The 16,948-nt window shown below is 50.6% G+C and overlaps 1 protein-coding gene and 1 long non-coding RNA gene across 2 annotated transcripts; one reads left to right on the forward strand and one right to left on the reverse strand.

The window, feature by feature from the left end:
- Nucleotides 1-728: 728 nt before the first annotated feature.
- LOC143695124 (uncharacterized) lies at nt 729-5,493 on the reverse strand. The gene is made up of 2 exons (XR_013184062.1): nt 5,362-5,493; nt 729-4,605 (listed from the first exon to the last, which is right to left on the reverse strand). It is a non-coding gene; the product is annotated as an uncharacterized LOC143695124 (long non-coding RNA).
- On the forward strand, nt 1,886-7,251 carry GINS3 (GINS complex subunit 3). Its single transcript, XM_054640733.2, has 3 exons — nt 1,886-2,168; nt 2,709-2,942; nt 5,390-7,251. The coding sequence occupies exons 1-3, from the start codon at nt 1,995-1,997 to the stop codon at nt 5,618-5,620; spliced, it is 639 nt and encodes a 212-aa protein (XP_054496708.1). The 5' UTR covers nt 1,886-1,994; the 3' UTR covers nt 5,621-7,251.
- Nucleotides 7,252-16,948: the final 9,697 nt, after the last annotated feature.

Genomic DNA, 16,948 nt, shown 5'->3' on the forward strand with positions numbered 1-16,948 from the left:
AACAGATGATTAAAGATGCATTGGGCTACGCCTTAGTCATGGACTGAAAATGTCATTAAAAAAATCATCAAACCCTCTATAAATAACTCCATGATTATTTCTCAGGGAAATTGTCAGGTGTTGCAACACTGCTCAATTGTTTATTTTCCTTCCTCAACAGAACAAAGACTGAAATATTTACTATATTATTTAAATGTTATTTTATAGACCACTATCTATAGAAAAAGTAATGTTTTCAGCATGTACAGCTCAGGGAATAGCAAGAAAATTTTAATCTGATGAAAAATGAATTACTTTCTAAAAAACAAAACAATGAGCAAAAAACCCACAAGGTCAGGTTCTAAAATGAAGTAAAACACTGATCAAAATGGGAGATAACCACTTCTTTTATCTTTATAAAACAAAACACAGAATTCAGCACAGGGTATTTGATTCTGCCAACAATATGACTTGAATCTTTGTATTACAGCACTGAAATAAGTTACTTTGGGCTGTAGCCTCCCCTTGAAACCCAAAGTATAGACGGTTCATTTGCACTGCCTTCTGCCTACTCAGCACAGCCACATCCCTCGGCCTGATCATGTGCTCTGCAGGGATCCACGTCCTGAATTGCCAAGGAGAAACACGGGCAGAGCCAAGCACACGGGCAGCATTCCCTTGGCTTCCCACAAACCGCCTGGAGGGTGTGGATGGAGGTGCTGGAGCCTGTGAAAAACGCCAATCACCTGTTTTGTTTTGTTTTTTTTTTTAATTTTAAAAGTTTAATGATAATAAAATAGTTAAAAAAATAGCAATATAATTAGAGTATTATAATTTGGACAATTTGGAGTAGGACAATATGAGACAATAGAAACAAAGAGTTATGGACAGTCCGGGTAACTTCTTCTGGGCAGCATAAGCCCAAAAAAGGACCCACGTTAACAGAGGATTAACCCTTATAAGCAATAACCTGTTGCATATTCATACACCTCATACACGATGCATAAATTTCATTCAAACACAGGATTCTGTCCGGTCATCGTCAACTTCTTCCTCTTAATCCTAACCAGTGTCTTCATGGCTGAGCGAGGCAGGAAGAAGTTCGTTTCTTCTGATAAGAGAGCAATAAATTCTCTTTCTCTGAAAGATTCAGGTGTCCTGTGGCTGCTATCTTGGTGCGAGTCCTTTCTTTAAAAAAAAACTATCCTACATAGCATAGTTTCTATTTTAAACTTATGTTATAACCCAAGACTATATTTAACACACTCCATAAGAAAATTAATACAGCATAACTTTCTAACATAACACATAGAATATTCATTTTAATATTTGCGAAAAGCCAATCATAAAGAACGCATTTTCCACAGAGAACAGCGTTCGAAGGGCCGGGCCGGGGCAGCGCCCTCAGCGCCGCGGGGCTCAGGGGGACAGGGCAGGGCAGCCGTGCCCAGCCCGCCCTGCCCGAGCAGAGATCCCCGGAGTGCTCTGTGCAGGAAGGGCCTGCAGAGCCCATCCTGATCCTGCCCTGCCATGGGCAGGGACACCCGCAGCCATCCCCGGCTGCTCCAAACCCGTCCGACCGGGCCCTGGACACCTGCAGGGATGGAGCACCCACAGCTGCTCCGGGCAGCCTGTGCCAGGGCCGCCCGCACAGCGAGGAATTCCCCGCAAAACCCAATCCCAGTGTGTGGCTGTCCTGATACAGCTCCGAGACGCCTCTTTAGCGCACCTCGGGCTGCGGGGCGGGGGGACGGACGGCAGCGGCTGCGGAGCCCCGGCGCTGGGGCAGCCGCGGTGCCGATGCCTGTGCTGATCCCGCTCCCGCTCCCCATCCCGGTCCTGGTCCCGATCCCCGATCCCCAGTCCCCGATCCCGATCCCAGTCGCATCCCGATCCTGATCCCAATTCCCGATCCCGGTCCCGGTCCCCCCTCAGCGGCGCCGGGCGGGCCCGGCGCATGCGCGGTGCCGGTGGCGGGCGGTGCCTCACGGGCTGGCGGGAGCCGCGGCCCGGCCATGTCCGAGGCGTATTTCCCCGTGGGCCCCGGGCTGGGCATGGAGGAGAATTTCCTCTCGCTGGACGATATCCTGATGTCGCAGGAGAAGCTGCCGGGGCGCGCCGAGAGCGCGCTGCCGCGCCTGGCCGTGTTGATGGGGCAGGGCGCCAGCAGCGCCGAGTCCGTCCCGGAGGTAACGGGGAGGGGACACGGGAGTGTCGCTCTCGGGATGGGACACGGGACACGGGACACGGGACTGTCGCTCTCGAGAGGGGACACCGGACTGTCGCTCTCGGGAGGGGACGGGGCGCGGGGTCTCTGTCCCGGGGCCGCCGCCTCGCCCGCCCCTCCTGTCGCGCCTCCCAGGCCCGGCCGCCCTCTCTTGGTGGTCACTGAGGGGATGCTCTCCGCTACTTTCCCTAAAGTTATTCTGCTTTTATTATATACAGCTTGCCTGTTTGGGTTTTTTTTTTCCTTCTTTTTCTCTTGCTGTTTCATCAGCTGACAATTCTTAAACCATAGAACGTGAATAGAAAGTCCCCTTTCTGAGTCTTGCGGTAATAAGGCCTCTAAGTGTGTCTGGTTTATGCTGCAGTGACAAAGAACTGTTCTGAAAACAAAATTGACTTTTTAAATGCTGGATCTTCATTAATAAAGTTCACTCTATGTCTTTGGGGCTGCTTCAGGTGTACTTTGTGGCAAGGATAACTTTTGGCTTCTCTGGTTCCCCCAGGGATCGAAGCTGGAAATCCCCCTGTGGCTTGCTAAAGGGCTGCATGACAGCAAAAGGAGAATCATCTCTGTGGAACTGCCAAAGATTTACAAGGAAGCCTGGAGGACGGTGTTCAGTGCTGATGCCAATGTGGTTGATCTGCATAAAATGGGGCCCTACTACTATGGATTTGGCTCACAGCTCCTGAATTTTGAGAATCCAGAGAATCCTGAGATAGCTCAGACTATCCTGCAGGCAAGTATCTGAATCAGGTCTTGAAACTTAGATCTGCATTTTTCTGTCTTCGTTTAGTTCCCAGCTGCTTAGCAGTCTTCAGGAAAAGTATCCTGGTTTAATCCAGATGACTTCTGGATTGAATATGGATGTCCCTCTTGGCAGCTGCACCGGCTGGGGCTGGACACCTCTACCATGTGTAACTTTAGCTTGTTGTTTCCACACTGTAAATATGGTATTTCATAAAATCCTGTAAAACAGGACTAGAGGAGATGTAGGATTATTTAACACTACCTGTTTTTAAATCTCTCTAATGCTGAGAGCTCACTCTGCTCTGGGCAATCTCTTTCAGTACCTTGCCAGCCTCACCTTAGGAGGTTTGCTCCAATGTCTGAACCAAAGCTCCTTCACAGCAATACAAGCTCTGTTCTGTTTGTCTCATACAAAGTAAATGCTGAGGACAGATTATTCTCTTCCCTCCTGCAGCAGTCCCAGTTCATTTGATGTTTCTCTATGGGTCATGCTCCCTAACCTCAGTGCCCTCATTGTGCACTGCTGGTGCCTCTCCAGTGGATCTGCATCCACCACACCATGCCCTGAACAGCAGTGCAGTCTCATGCTCAGGACTTGTGCTGCTGAAAACAAAAGGATTACTTTGTGAGTTTTGTGTGGCTGTGATGCTCTTGGCTCATCTTGGTGCAGCATCTGGTTTGTCACGATGCAGTCACATGGATCTGTGTTTGGTTTGCAGTCCTCACTGAGATGGTACAGGTTGCATCTGTGAACAAATAATTTCCTGACTCTGTGCTATTTCTGCCTTAATGTAAAACCTTCTGTTAGTCCTGGGTGAATGACAGCCTATTGTTTTCACACCATCTTTCTAATTAGTGAGGATTGCTATGAATTAAGAGTTCTGCTCCCCGACATGCCTGCAGTCAGCCCTTCTCTTTCTCCTGCATGTTGCATGCTGATTTAATAAGCACAGCTTCTATTCCTTTAGTAAGCTCATTAATTAACATCTCAAGCAGTAGCTGGTTCCACAGAGACCCCAGTGGAGCTCCACTCAGTGTGTTCTTCCCTCCTGACAGGAGCTGTGGATGATGGCTGTCTCCCCTGACAATCTTTGGGTGGTCTGGCTACATCTTCCAGCAGTGCCCCATGACAGATGCCCCTGTGCTGCTCTTCCTGCCTGTGCAAGGCCTGGCACCCTGCCCTAGCAGGAAACCAGGCTGGGCTCTGGGAATTTGTTCTTGGCAAGTCCGTGGTGGCTGTGATTCTTTTATTATCTTGCAGAAGTTTCTGTATTGCTTCTTTGTTCCAGTATGCTTCCAGGAATTGATGCTGATGGATTTATAATTCCCTGGCTCTTCCCTTCTCCCTCTCCATCTCCCCTTTCTCTTTTAAAAGATAGATGTCATCTTTGTCTGTTTCCGGACTTCAGTCTTCTTGAGCTTTTAAACATAACCACTAACAGCTCTGAGATCTCTTCAGCCAGGTCTCTAAGTGGGCTGGGAAGATTTTTATTGCATTTTTTTTTCCCTTTCTCTGTGCTTTACATTAAGGCTGATGCAGAGAGGCTTTAAAGTGCTGCTGCTTTCTTGGAGCTGTCCACTGAACATGTGCTTTGTGCATTGAGGAGGTGCCCACGCCTTTCCTTGTCTTTTCTTTTTCTGCTAATGGACATCTGAGGGAAAAAAGCCACAGTAGAATTCATTACTTATTGACAGAAAAATCAAAGCATGCCAGGTTTGATTTCTCTTTTTAAAAGCAAACAAGGGGGGAGTTGTGCTGAGTTAAAAACCTATAAGTTTATCCTTATTTAACCTATTACTTTATCCTATAAGTTCTGGGAACTCTAAAATCAACTTCTGAAATAACAAAGCACAGTTTTCAAAGAGTTCTGACCCTTTTTTTTCCAGTTCTCAAAAGCAAAGATAGAGAGGAAAATAAAATGCCTTAAATATGTTTTGTTCCTTAGCTTTTCAAAATACTGTTTATAAGTTGCATGTTGGTTTGTTTTTTCACCTTTTTCATGGTTAAATGTTTTTCTAGCAGGCTGAGTGCTTTTCAGCAGCAGTTTGGCTTAGCTTCCAGGACATTCACAACTTGCAGCTTGTACGTTCCTGTGGCATGAGATTCATTCCTCCTGCTCTAAAGCAATGATTGCTTGAGAAGTGAGACAGAATAGATCATAGCTGTGTTGTATCCTGTGGTCTCCTCAAGCCTGTTTTGAGGAAGCAGCCAAAATCCAGTTCTGTGTTTGCTTCCCATCCCATATCAGGTATTTGATGTCCCAGTTCAGGCACGAGGCGATTTTGTCTTTGTAGCCAAGCTTAACAAGTAATGTGCTGGTTGCAGACTTGTGAACAGGAGCCTAAACTTTGTCTTTTCAGCTGTGACAGCTCAGGGCTCCAGGTGGGAGCTGGGGTGGCTGTGTTACCTGTCCGTGACTCTGTCTGTCCCCTCAGACGTTCGTCGCCCGTTTCCGCCGCATCATGGACTCCTCTCAGAACGCCTACAACGAGGACACGTCCGCGCTGGTGGCACGCCTGGATGAGCTGGAAAGGGCTCTCTTTCAAGTGGGCCAGAAAGGGCTGAATGACTTCCAGTGCTGGGAAAAGGGACAGGCTTCTCAAATCACAGCTTCCAGTCTGGTGCAGAACTATGGGAAAAGGAAGCTCACAGAAGTGGATGGTTAAAAGTCTCAAGAACATGAAGTTACAGTTGGGAATACAGATTTACAGCCTGTTGTAGAAGAGAAAAATCAATCAATTTAGGGAAGGACAGGCTCCCTGTCCATTAATGGGCATTCTTTGTAGCAGCTTTGGGTAAAACTAATGAAAATTTTAAAGGCAGAGGGCAAGGGTACAAAAACAAGATGACACCACTGAACAGCCTTACAGCTTACTCATAGCACTCCTGAGGAGTTGCAGCTAAAGTGCTTGCTAGGTGGCTGAAAGGCCATGAGAGGATTTTCTAAAAGGGTTATAAATACTAATTATTGCTCCAAATTGATATTTACAATATCAGATCTGGACAGAAATGTAATTTATGTATTTAATCTTGTCCTTCCCATCCCAGCCTCCTGGAAACGACTGTTGATTCTTTGAACAGCTGTTTCCAGGTTCCCTGTTCTTTAGAGAGCCCCAGTGATGTGGAAAAAATGTGATACAGCATTAATTTCTTTTCATTTCTTATACACTGAGGTGGAACAGGTGCTCTTAGTGAGGCAGGAATGTTTTTCTTTGCTGACTCCTGTACACAGTACCAGTGCCCTGGAGAGAAATTCCTCCTCAAACCCACACAGCAAGTGGCTGCACAGGTTTCGTGCTGCCTTGTCCTCCCTCTCCCTTTTTGGCCCTTGTGACCTTGGTGCTGTGCAGTAAAGAGGGTTCTTGTTTGATGCCTGTGGCTTTTGCACTGGATTTGTCTCTGTGATGGGTGTTCTACAGAGGAGGAAGGAGAAGGCAGCAAAGAGTAAAGTCTGGACCAGATCAAAAGCAGAAACTTCAATGGAAACTCTGCCCCATTATCAACCTTTGAGATACTTGTTCCTCCGTGAGAAATTCGTCTGATTTCTAAATTTGGTTAGTAGAAGGGACAGAGCAAATGAACTGAGTTTCCTTCCTTCTGATCCATCCAAATGAATCTAGGAATATGATCCTGGTAAATGTCATCCTTGCCAGTAGGAGTGACTGGATTTGGGACTTGCTAAGCAGCACAGTGATTCTCATCCCATGTGGATGCCCTTAAACCTAGATCAGCTCAAGTCCCATTGGATGGAGACAGAAGATGTGGTTATCTCTGTAGGGCTTAGTTCCTGCAGCCATCAGGATGGTTGTCCTTTGGGAGCAGTATTAGACACCTTAGAGGTGCTTCTGTGCCTCTGTAGAAAGAGAACCTAAGCAGAGGAGCTGGATCCTGGTGCTGCTGAGCACTTCCACTTCTGTGGGAAGTTTATTTCACCTCCCTGGGAGGTGACAGCAAGATCCAAGTCTCAGAGGAGCTGTTACTGGACTTGCAGAGGCCCTGGATATTGGATTCAAACAAGACCTCGAGCACAAAGGGCTGTTCCTTGGCCAGAGATGTTGAAGCTCAGCCTGTGGAGGTGGTCAGAGGGGACAGTGTTGTGCCTTCACAGCTGTCTGAGTGCCTCCCCTCAGCTGCCCTGCCACAGGAGACCAGCTGGAAGCTTGCCTGACAAAGTATTTGAAGTATGTGCAGGATGAAATGCTGCTGCACTTAATGACTTAATGGCACATAATGGCTTATGCATTTGGCAGTTGTCCATTTCTGGATTTTTATCTTGAATAAATGTTTTGTAAGGGAATGCTCATAATGTGAAAAGTCTGTTGTTAATTGCGTCGCAGCAGAAAAATCAAATGGGAAAGTCCAGGTCTCTACACAAGTGTGGCCATGGTAGATAATCCCTCTGCTCTTACAGGCAATGTGGTCAGGAGCTAACTTGTGCACTTGTACCAGTGTAGAAACAGTTCCTGTCTGACTTAGCCCAGGTGGGGTCTGGCAGCTTGCACAGGCTGTGGCAGAGACCCTGCCAGGCAATCAATAAGCTGTTGCTTTAATGAATTGCATTTTTAGGAACATAAGATGGGTAGAGATGACTCTGTGTTACTTCAGCTTTGTTGTAGTGCTGGTGGGAGGTGGGAATTGGCTGTCTCTATCAGGATCCTGCTGCTCCAGGCACTGTGGCAAACACTTTGTGTACCATGGCAGAGCTGTGATCAATGCTGCAAGGGGAGCAAGTTGAAGTCCATCTGTGACAAGAAGCATCTTTCAATTGGAAATATTATTTTACTGAGATGTTTGCCTTGGGATGTAGCTGGTTTATAACAAAAATCATGAGTTTCATCAGTTTCTGGACTGGTTTTGGTGACTATCCAAGCTAATTTTCTTGCATTTGTAAGCACATTTTTCTTCTCTACTGCTGGATGCAAAATCCAAGCAGAAGGCTGCTCACTTGCCAACATTTTGTGCAACAGCCTTCAGAGTAGAGAGAAAAAAAATGCCTGAAGTAGTCTTCAATGTCACTGGCTTTTTGTAAGAAGGCAATGCCACTTCTAGTAACCATGAGTTAAGAACCCTTAAAAATCCGATCCTGTAATTTTAAATTGCAGTATTGGTTAGTTTTTTTCTGTCCAGAAGAGTGCTCTTTACTTCTTGTGAACACAGCTATCCTTTTCCATGGCACTGCAGCAAGCTTTAAGTTAGAGGAGTTTGAACTTGTGTGTTTTCAGAATGGTACAATAAATCTTCATTACAGAACTACCTGGAAAAGGTCTGAAATGGACTATTAAGTTTTATTTCTCCCATGTCCTTCAGTTTTTAAATTGAAGGACTGCTGGTATTTATGACAAATCAGTCCTTAGACACATTTTACAGTATTGCCACAAATGTTTTCATTGCAATCAAGTGAAAAAATAGGCAAAATTTGAGCAGCAACCAGGAGGAGCAGCAACAAGAAGTGTGCTGGGAACTGACATACTGTAACACCAAGTATTATTTTTATGAGAGACACAGTGGCACCTGGCTGAGTTAGGAGCATAAGCTGTTCTGATCTTCAACCAGTGATTTTCTACCTTTTTGGGTAACCAGCTACAACAGAAGCTTCGTTCAAAATTTTAATCAAAATCTGGGTTTGGTAGGTTGCACTATCTTGTCCTAGACTGGAGCATACAGGAGGAGTGGATGTCATGGTTGGCAATGAAAATGAAGGATTACTGACTGCTGCTGCAGGAGGGAAGGGATAAGAAAGCTGTGGAATCCAAAGCCCTTCTGCCAGGGAGAAATTTGCCACCCCCAGGTCCTGACCATGGTGGTGAAAAAGAACCCAGAGGGGGCTTGAGACAAGGAACAAAAACAAGAAGGAAGAGGAGGCTGAGCTTCCACCTCCCCTGGGCACACTGAGTGTGCCTGATGGGCTTTGCTTCCCAATGGGAATTGCTCTGGGGAGTCTCTTCCCTGGGGGCTGGCCAGGCTCTGCTGCACAGGGCCAGGCTTGCCTGGAGCCCCCAGAGCCAGCTCCTTGCTCTGCTCTGGGGAGCAGGACAGCACCAAGAGCACTGTGCTGTTTGCCAGAACACTCCTCAGCTGCTGTGGAAAATTACAAGGGGCACAGCCCCAAAAAGCCAAGGCATTTGTTCTGGTTTTCCAAACACTTCATTAATGTCATTGACAATACCAGCAGGTTCCTCAGATTAGCGTGCTTCTATTTTTGAAGAGTTATTCCTCGTGGCAGGCTGCCAGGCAGTGCCAGCAGCCTCAGTATCCTTTCTCTCAGGATTGGCAGGGCACACTGGTCCATTGCCTTTCATTAGCCTTTGGGAGGATTTACAGCTGCAGCTCTTTGCAGTGCTTCCCCACACCTTGGGGAAAATGCACCTTCCTTGGGATTCCCAGCTGGACCTGTGCAAGGCAGAGATCTCCTCTGGTGTAGGAAAAAAGCCACTTTTCTGCTGCGGGGTCAAGGCAAGGTGCAGGCAGCAGACGGGCTGAGCAGGGTTTGGGGGTGAAGAGCATAGAGGGACACAGAATAAGGAATCCCAGTTTGGGATTTTGGGATTCCCAGCTGGACCTGTGCAAGGCAGAGATCTCCTCTGATGTAGGAAAAAAGCGTTTTTCTGCTGCGGGGTTGAGGCAAGGCACAGGCAGCAGACGGGCTGAGCAGGGTTTGGGGGTGAGGAGCATAGAGGGACACAGAATAAGGAATCCCAGTTTGCCTGCAGATAAGCTTGAGAAACTGCAACCCTAAAGACAGCCCCAAACTCACCCTCCTGGGATTTCTGTGTCTGGAAATGGGCAGTAGTAAGGAGATGTCACCTGAGGGTCACAGTGGTGCTGTTCCCTTTTTGCGATGCTGTGATACAAAAACAAAGGTGGCAGAAATCAAATGGAGGTTGAAAACTCGACTCAGCTTGTGTGGCTTGTAGGACAGGGCTTGTCCCTTGCTGTCCCATTGGCCCCTGGAGAGCCCTGGGTTCTCCCCAGGGAAAGCAGAGGAGGATTGTGACAAACCCTCACAAACCCTTGCTGAACATAAAAGACAATTTTTCCCCTGACTTCAGACCAGGAAGCTGCCAAATGCTGAGGATGTAGTGTGGTGGTTTTTTCCTCAGGCATTAGAGCAGAATGGAGTGAGGAGGTGGCTGTGGGACTTGGCAGCAATGCCCATGAGAGGAAGCAGTGAGGCAGATGCAGCAATCAGTACAATCAAAGCAGCCCTCACATGCGCTTATTTCTCTTGCTGTGGGACCATCCTGGGCAGGGTGGGTGTATCTTTGCAGACAGGCTCTCATCACAGCAAGGATTTAAGATGAGTTTCTTGCCTTCACCTCACAAATACCAGATTTGCAGGTTTTTGGCTGTTTAGTTGACATCCTGCAGCCCCTTTCCTAAGTGCTCTTTGTGTCCATGGGTGGCTGAATGGCCATTTCTCTGCTGGGGTGAGGGAACAAGCCAGACACAGGCCCTGGGCAGCACTAACAAACCAACTGTGAGAGTCACACCCCTTGCAAAGGCTTCCAGAAAGGTCCTCCCTCTCCTCAGCTGTGCTGGTGGGGACCCAAGGAGTGCTGATGGAGTGGAGCCAAGCCTCCTGGGCTGGGCTGTACTCTGCACTCATCTGCTACTGCCCTGTAGTATTGGGGTTGTGCCCCGTGCATTTGGGGTTACTCCAAGTTTGCACCAAATCAGCAGGGTTTATTGCAGTCATGGTGGATTTACTGAGCTCTGCCTGGAGGCTGAGCTGGTATTTTCCCTTTCAGTTTGGGCTCTCAGGTGCACAAATGCAGCTCTGGCTGCCCGGCTGAGTCTGTCCCTGCTGATGGAGGCAGAATGGGGTGAACAGACCACGGCCTCTCTGGGTGGCCAGGCTCTGTTCAGCCAGCACTGCTCTGGATTCTCACTGCATCCTCCAAGCGAGCCCTCCTGGGGCGTGCAGTGACATTTAAGTGACTGCTCCCACCCTCGTCACCCTCTGGAGCTCTGCTGTGTCCTGGCTGCACCCAGCACCCTGGGGCTTCAGCTGACTCAACAGGGCAGGGAAAAGGCTCTAGGAAAAGGAAATCACTGCAAATCAGGCCTTGGGAACAGCATCTGCTTTATGGCAGGGACCGATTTAATCTCCTTAGCAATCGCCTCAATTGTAGAATCAGCAGGATGCTAATTAATTGAGAGGTGCTCAGCAACAGCCACTGAGATCCCTCCTGGCTTTAAGTGGAAGCCTTTTGGGTTTGGCATTTGTGCTGGCTGCTCTCCTAGCAAGAGGGTGTGCCTGGGGGCTGAATCCCTGTGTGGGGTGTCTGACACCAGTCACCTGGGGCTGCCTGTCCCTCCCTGCTGGCCGTGCCCCGGGCTGGGGTGCCCACACACCCCTGAGATGATGCCATGGCTGTGGGAAGCCCTGCCCTGGCCTCCCACTCCTGGCTCTTGGCCCAGGGAGCCAGTAGAGAGGGGTGGCTGCAATCCATGAAACACCTCACCCTGCCTCCCTCTGGCCCTTCCAGCCTGGAGCCAGCCCCTCACCTCCACCCTGAAAGCCCACAAGCCGATTAAGCCCAGCATGTTAATTGGCTGTGACAGCTCATTTTGTTATCTTGCACTTTGTTATTGATGGGGTGCGTGTGACTGGCTTGGCAGGGAAGGTCAGTGCCAGGATGGGCTGGAGCCCCTTGTTTGGTGCAGTCCAGCACGTGGAGGGGGCTCCAGGAGCCCTGCCAGGATCAGCTGCAGGGCAGCAGCCACCTCAGGGGGCATTTAACCCCAGGGTGAGCAACACCCTGACTCAGGAGCTCATGGAGACTCCAAGAGAAGTGGTTTGGGTGGGTATCTGGCACCCACTGGTGCAAACCACTCTTTCCAGGGCTGGGTGATACAAAGACTGGACTTAAAGCCCCTGAGGTGGGAAGATGCACAGGCCAGCACCTGGTATCCAGCTCTCCCCAAACCAGTTTGGGGACTTCATCTTGGTTTTGTCTTAGGCTTCTACAAGGGACAGGGCTAAAAAGGGAAGGAAAGGATGAGAGTGCAGGGAGCTGGAGAGCTGAAGGAGGGAGCTTTGTGGTTGTCCAGCAAGCCAAGAGTGGGAGGAAGAGATGAAGGCTTGCCTCAGGAAGGGAGAGAGGCTGGTGTTTCAGAGTCAATGTGCTGTCCTGGGACAGCAGTGACACACCTTTGGCCAGCCTCTGCCCCCTCCCAGCATCTGCTGGGCCCATGGCCCAAATGCAGCATAACAAGAGAGTGCATTAGTGAGAAGTGGGATGAAATCGTTAGGATTGATGGACCAGAGCTAGAGGTATTGATCAGCTGAGGGCCAAGGAGAAGGTCAGGGGCAGAGCTGGTGGGGTGCAAGGCAAGGGGAGCTGGGTGTTGGTCTGCTCCTGTGAGGGCTTTCTTGACCATCACGGAGGAGGGACTGCAGCTGGTGGGGACTGGGGAACTGTGGAAACTCTGAGAACAGGAGTTCAGTGCTCCAAATCCATCACCCTCCCCCTAAAGCATCACAGCAGCTTGCAGCTAGAGAGATCAGCCCTTGGAAATGGCATTATTCCATCCTCCAAGAGAAGGTAAGAGTGGGCAACTCTGCTGTGTTGTGACAGGTGCTGTGCAGTTGAAAATGCTGATTAATGCTGCCTTTGAGAATGTGCCAGTCTCTGGCCTCCGAGGAGAGAGCCCCTGCTGCCTGTGCTCTGTCTCACGCCTATCAACCTGCTAAACACACACATGCCTCACTCTGAGCACTGCCTGGGCTCTGCTGACAGGGAGTTATTTCAAGCTTGGCTCCGAGAAGAGGCCGTGGCAGAAGCAGCACAGTGGGCCTGGGCAGTGCTGCTGGCTCCTGTGGATGGGGGAGGCAGGAGGGGATGGAGGAGCCTGCTCTGGAGAGATGGGCTCAGAATTCTGCCTCTGCAAGAGGTGTCTCCTGGTAGTGGGTGGCTCTCCAGGCCCACAAAGTGAATGCCTAAAGGGAGGTCAGAGTTGAGCAGTTTCATTGCAAGGGCAAGGAGCTGAAGGCAGCACACTGCTGCACACACCCTGCAGGCACAGTGCTCCAGGGCCAGGTACCTTCCTCTGGAGATCAGCTTTACTCTGATGTGCTCAGCCAGCCAGTGCAGCTGATGGACCAGACCTGCAATTCTGGGCAGAGGTGCCTGTGCAGAGGCAGCTTTGGAAATGGCTGAAGGCAAAGTCCCCAGGGCTGCCTTGTTCCTGGCCCCAGTGCAGCTGAGCCATGGGAATTTTTCTTGGCTGGTTGCTGGTCTTTTTCTTTTCTTTTCTTTTCTTTTCTTTTCTTTTCTTTTCTTTTCTTTTCTTTTCTTTTCTTTTCTTTTCTTTTCTTTTCTTTTCTTTTCTTTTCTTTTCTTTTCTTTTCTTTTCTTTTCTTTTCTTTTCTTTTCTTTTCTTTTCTTTTTTTTTTTTTTTTTTCTGGCTTTTGGACAAAGTCATCCCATTGCCCTGAGGCAGAGGGGCTGTGAGCACTGTGAGGAACAGGGCTCAGAGGAGCAGCCATCCTGCAGAACTGGTGGGCAGCTTGTGCAGCAAAACAGCGAAGGGACCCAGGGTCTGAATGAACAGAGAAACTTGAATGGGGCCCAGCCCTGTTAGAGGGACAGAGGAGAACATCTCGTTAGGGCAGAGCTCACAGCCAGCATGGAAAATTACTGGCAGCCCTGAGGGCAGGAGGCAGCCAGGGGGAGGACGGGCAGCTCGCCAGCCCCAGCACATGCTTTGTGGGGCACACAGGGCACAGCCCAGCTCTGCCCTGGGCCAGGTCACAGCCTCTGCTCCGTCCTGGGCTCGGGGGCTGTGTGGCAGGGAGAGGATGCTGAGCTCCCTGCAGGATTTTGCCTTCCCAGGCAGCTTCAGTGGAAAGCTTCAGTGGAAAGTGTGGTGTCAGGATGTGGAGCAGCAGGGCTGGCTCCTGCCTGTCCCTGTCCCTGTTCCTGCCCACAGCCCACAGTGCAGCCCTGCCTTGTTCTGCATGAAGCCCAGCAGTTCTGGGGACACCAACCCATCCTGGCACCAATCTGGGACCTCTGGGCAAGGTTTGAGGCGTCTCTTTTGGGGCACCCAAGATGTAATTGCTCTGCTGTCATTCTGGTTCTCATTATTTTGGAGCCAGCAAGGTGTGCGCCTTTTTCTGCCCTGGGGATGTGAGGCTGGGGCAGATTGTGCCTACCCTAGGGGTGGGATGTCCAGCCAAGGTGGGATGCAGGATGGGGCCCATCACCAACCTGCCCAAGACACCCCTCACTATGGTCAAGGCTCCAGCATGTCATCCCATGCCCATGGAGCAGCTTTACCTGGAAGACACCTCTCCCTCAGCACCAGCACATCCCCACAGCCACCAAAGTCACACTCCCACTGCTTTGTGTGCACTGCTGGATTCTGGGAAATGGCTCCTGAGCATTTTTGAAAATAGGTCTTTGGGATATGTCTCACCAACTGCTGATTCTTGTTTTTCCCTCTTTTGAATAGCTTGACTGAAACAACCCATCCAAGGTCCAGGGCTGAGCAAAGCAGACCCAGCCACTAGCTCCCAATAACATTTTTATTTAAGGGCAAGAGTAAAAACATCACACTCACGCACAAATGAGGCTAAATTTAGCTGTGACTCCTCTGCACATCGTCACTGGACTGCCTGTGCCTGGGGTGGTACCCGATGCCCATGAAGCCCTTCAATAGAGGCACATTGATCCTGCTGGTGCCTGCACAGCCAGCCTGGGCAGCCAGCACATCTGCCCCAGGCTGCTTCTCCTGCTGTCCAGACCAGCCCTGTGTGCAGCACAGGCTGCAGCCTGGAGCTGTGGATGGGTGTCAAACCCTGCCCTGCCTCGGGGCCTGGATTCCGGCCTCTGCTTCCCAGCTGGGCACCTCTATGTCCCTCTCTGCTGTGTGCTCTGTCCACCACCAGCTGCCCACTTCAGGAGGGGTCCAGATGGCACTGCCAGCACTGGGTGACACTGTGGGGAGGGTGGCCACGGGGTGCAGAGATGCCTGCAGCAGGGTTAGGGGTCCCAGCTCACCTCTGCCAGGTCGAGAGGGCACCATTGCAACAGGAACTTTGGGAGGGAGCAGGGTCATGCTGGAGCATTTTTGTTGGAGTTTTATGGTCCCTGCCTTTTTCATGGAATCTTTTCAGAGAAAGGGAAAATGAAAGGTCCCAGGGCCTCTAGTCCTGCCAACTCCTCTTGCCACCTCCATGGGTTCAGCAGTTCTGGACCCCTCTGCCTCTACTTGGAGGTGTGACTGCTGAGGAGAAAATAAAACCCAAGCATGAAAAAGAATTTATTCCCATAGAAACCCCTGGCAACTGAAGGAGGAGGATGAGGAGGAGGTTCCAATGTGTGCAATGCCAGGAAGATCAGAACCAACACTGTCTCATCCCTGACCAGTTCAGAGAAAACCTCTTGGCTGCTGGACCCACAGAAGAGGGGGAAGAGCAGCACTGAAGGCAGGGAAGATCTGATCCCATTAAAGGGCTAGGTGAGGGGCTGGCTCCTACTTGAGGGATTTAAGAGTCCCTGAGCTCCCTGACATCATGGGCTTTTCCTCTCTTTGAGGTGAAAAGGCAAATGAATGCAGCCTGGATGCAGAACTCGTGGTGACTCAGCGGGAGAGGTTGAAATCAGCTGAAATCTGGTTGCCATCCAAAAAGCCTGGGACAAGCTGTTAAAATTGATGTACCAGGGATGAATGGCAGTATGAGCAGACATTTCTCCAGCCCCTCAGCAGCTGTTTGTAGGAGCACTGCCTGTGGCTGCTCTCAAGGCACCCCCTGGCCCAGCAGGCAAAGGTGCCCTGAAGCAGAGCGGTCTCTTGGCCACTGTGGCTGGCTGAGGGCTCTGAGGTACCTGATTCAACCCAGGTGCTGAGGAACCAAGGCCACTGAGAGGAGGTGATGGGGTCCTCAGGAGCTCCCCATGTTTTGATAAGGGTCAGTTTTGGATGGTTATGTCCTGTGCAGTTGCCTCAGGCAGCATGGGAGTGGAGGCTGTTACATCCCTAGCTGTGGGAAAAAAATCAGTTAAAGTGCTAGCAAAGAAGTGCAGAGGAAGGAACAGTGTCAGAATGGGCTTGTCTAGTGTAGAGACAAGCAGGATTCATCCCTTGCCCTGGGGCAGGCCAAGGCCCTCTGCTCTCAATGTCCCAATTGTCCCAATTCTGGAGAATTCAAGAATTCAAGTGATTCACAACCTCCTGCTCTGCCCCAAACAGGTGCCACCCTACACCTCCAGTATCAATGTGAATGGGGTCATCATGACCCCAGTCACAGCCTCCACTCCTGAGTGATCCTTCCTGACTGTCATGATCCCCATTCCCTCACAGCCCCACATCATTATGGCCCTGCTGTGGGGACCTTCATTGCACAGGTCTTTCTTGTCCTGGAACCACCTGGCAACCTTGATCAGGCCCATCCTATGCCCAGAGGAACCTGCATTCCCATGCCCCAGAGGGTCCCTTGTCATCTGTGCTTTTGTTCCTGGATACTCCCAAGCCCTTTGTCCTCCATGTCCCCACTCTCCAGGACTCCCTACATCCCCTGGCTGTGTTCCAGGTATCATTTTTGTGCACAGGTCCCCTCTTGTCCCAGATCCTCCCCAGCACCTTGATTATCACCTTGCCCTGCTCTCAGGGAGACCCAGACCCCTTGTGCCATACCTGGGGCTCCTGAGGGCTCCCGCTGTCCCCTGCTTCTGGGACTCCACGACCACAGGGACCTGTTGGACCTATTGGCCATCCCAGTCCCACCCTGGGACCGAAATGGTTCCCTAGAGGGTGATGTGTGCCCTCGGCAGCCTCCATCCCCCGTGCAGCCCCCGGCACCCCCAGCGCTCCGCGAAACCCCCGCAGTCTCCATCTCCCGTTCGCTCCCGCCTCCCTCAGCCCCGTTGTTCTCCCGGTGCCCCCGTTCCCGATCCCGGCCCCGTCCCTCCCCTCCGGCCCCGGCGAGGGGAGGAGGATCCGGCCGGCGGGGCCGTGCCCAGCCCAGCCCCTGCGCCGCCCCGCGC

This window comes from Agelaius phoeniceus, chromosome 12 (assembly GCF_051311805.1).
Source record: "Agelaius phoeniceus isolate bAgePho1 chromosome 12, bAgePho1.hap1, whole genome shotgun sequence".
Lineage (NCBI taxonomy): Eukaryota > Metazoa > Chordata > Aves > Passeriformes > Icteridae > Agelaius > Agelaius phoeniceus.

What these genes read in the sequence shown, in the direction of transcription:
- GINS3 (XM_054640733.2), top strand. Translation starts at nt 1,995, where the DNA reads ATGTCCGAGGCGTATTTCCCCGTGGGCCCCGGGCTGGGCATGGAGGAG. An exon ending in GCGCCGAGTCCGTCCCGGAG is followed by an intron (nt 2,169 to 2,708) that starts GTAACGGGGAGG and finishes TGGTTCCCCCAG; the next exon opens with GGATCGAAGCTGGAAATCCC. An exon ending in TAGCTCAGACTATCCTGCAG is followed by an intron (nt 2,943 to 5,389) that starts GCAAGTATCTGA and finishes CTGTCCCCTCAG; the next exon opens with ACGTTCGTCGCCCGTTTCCG.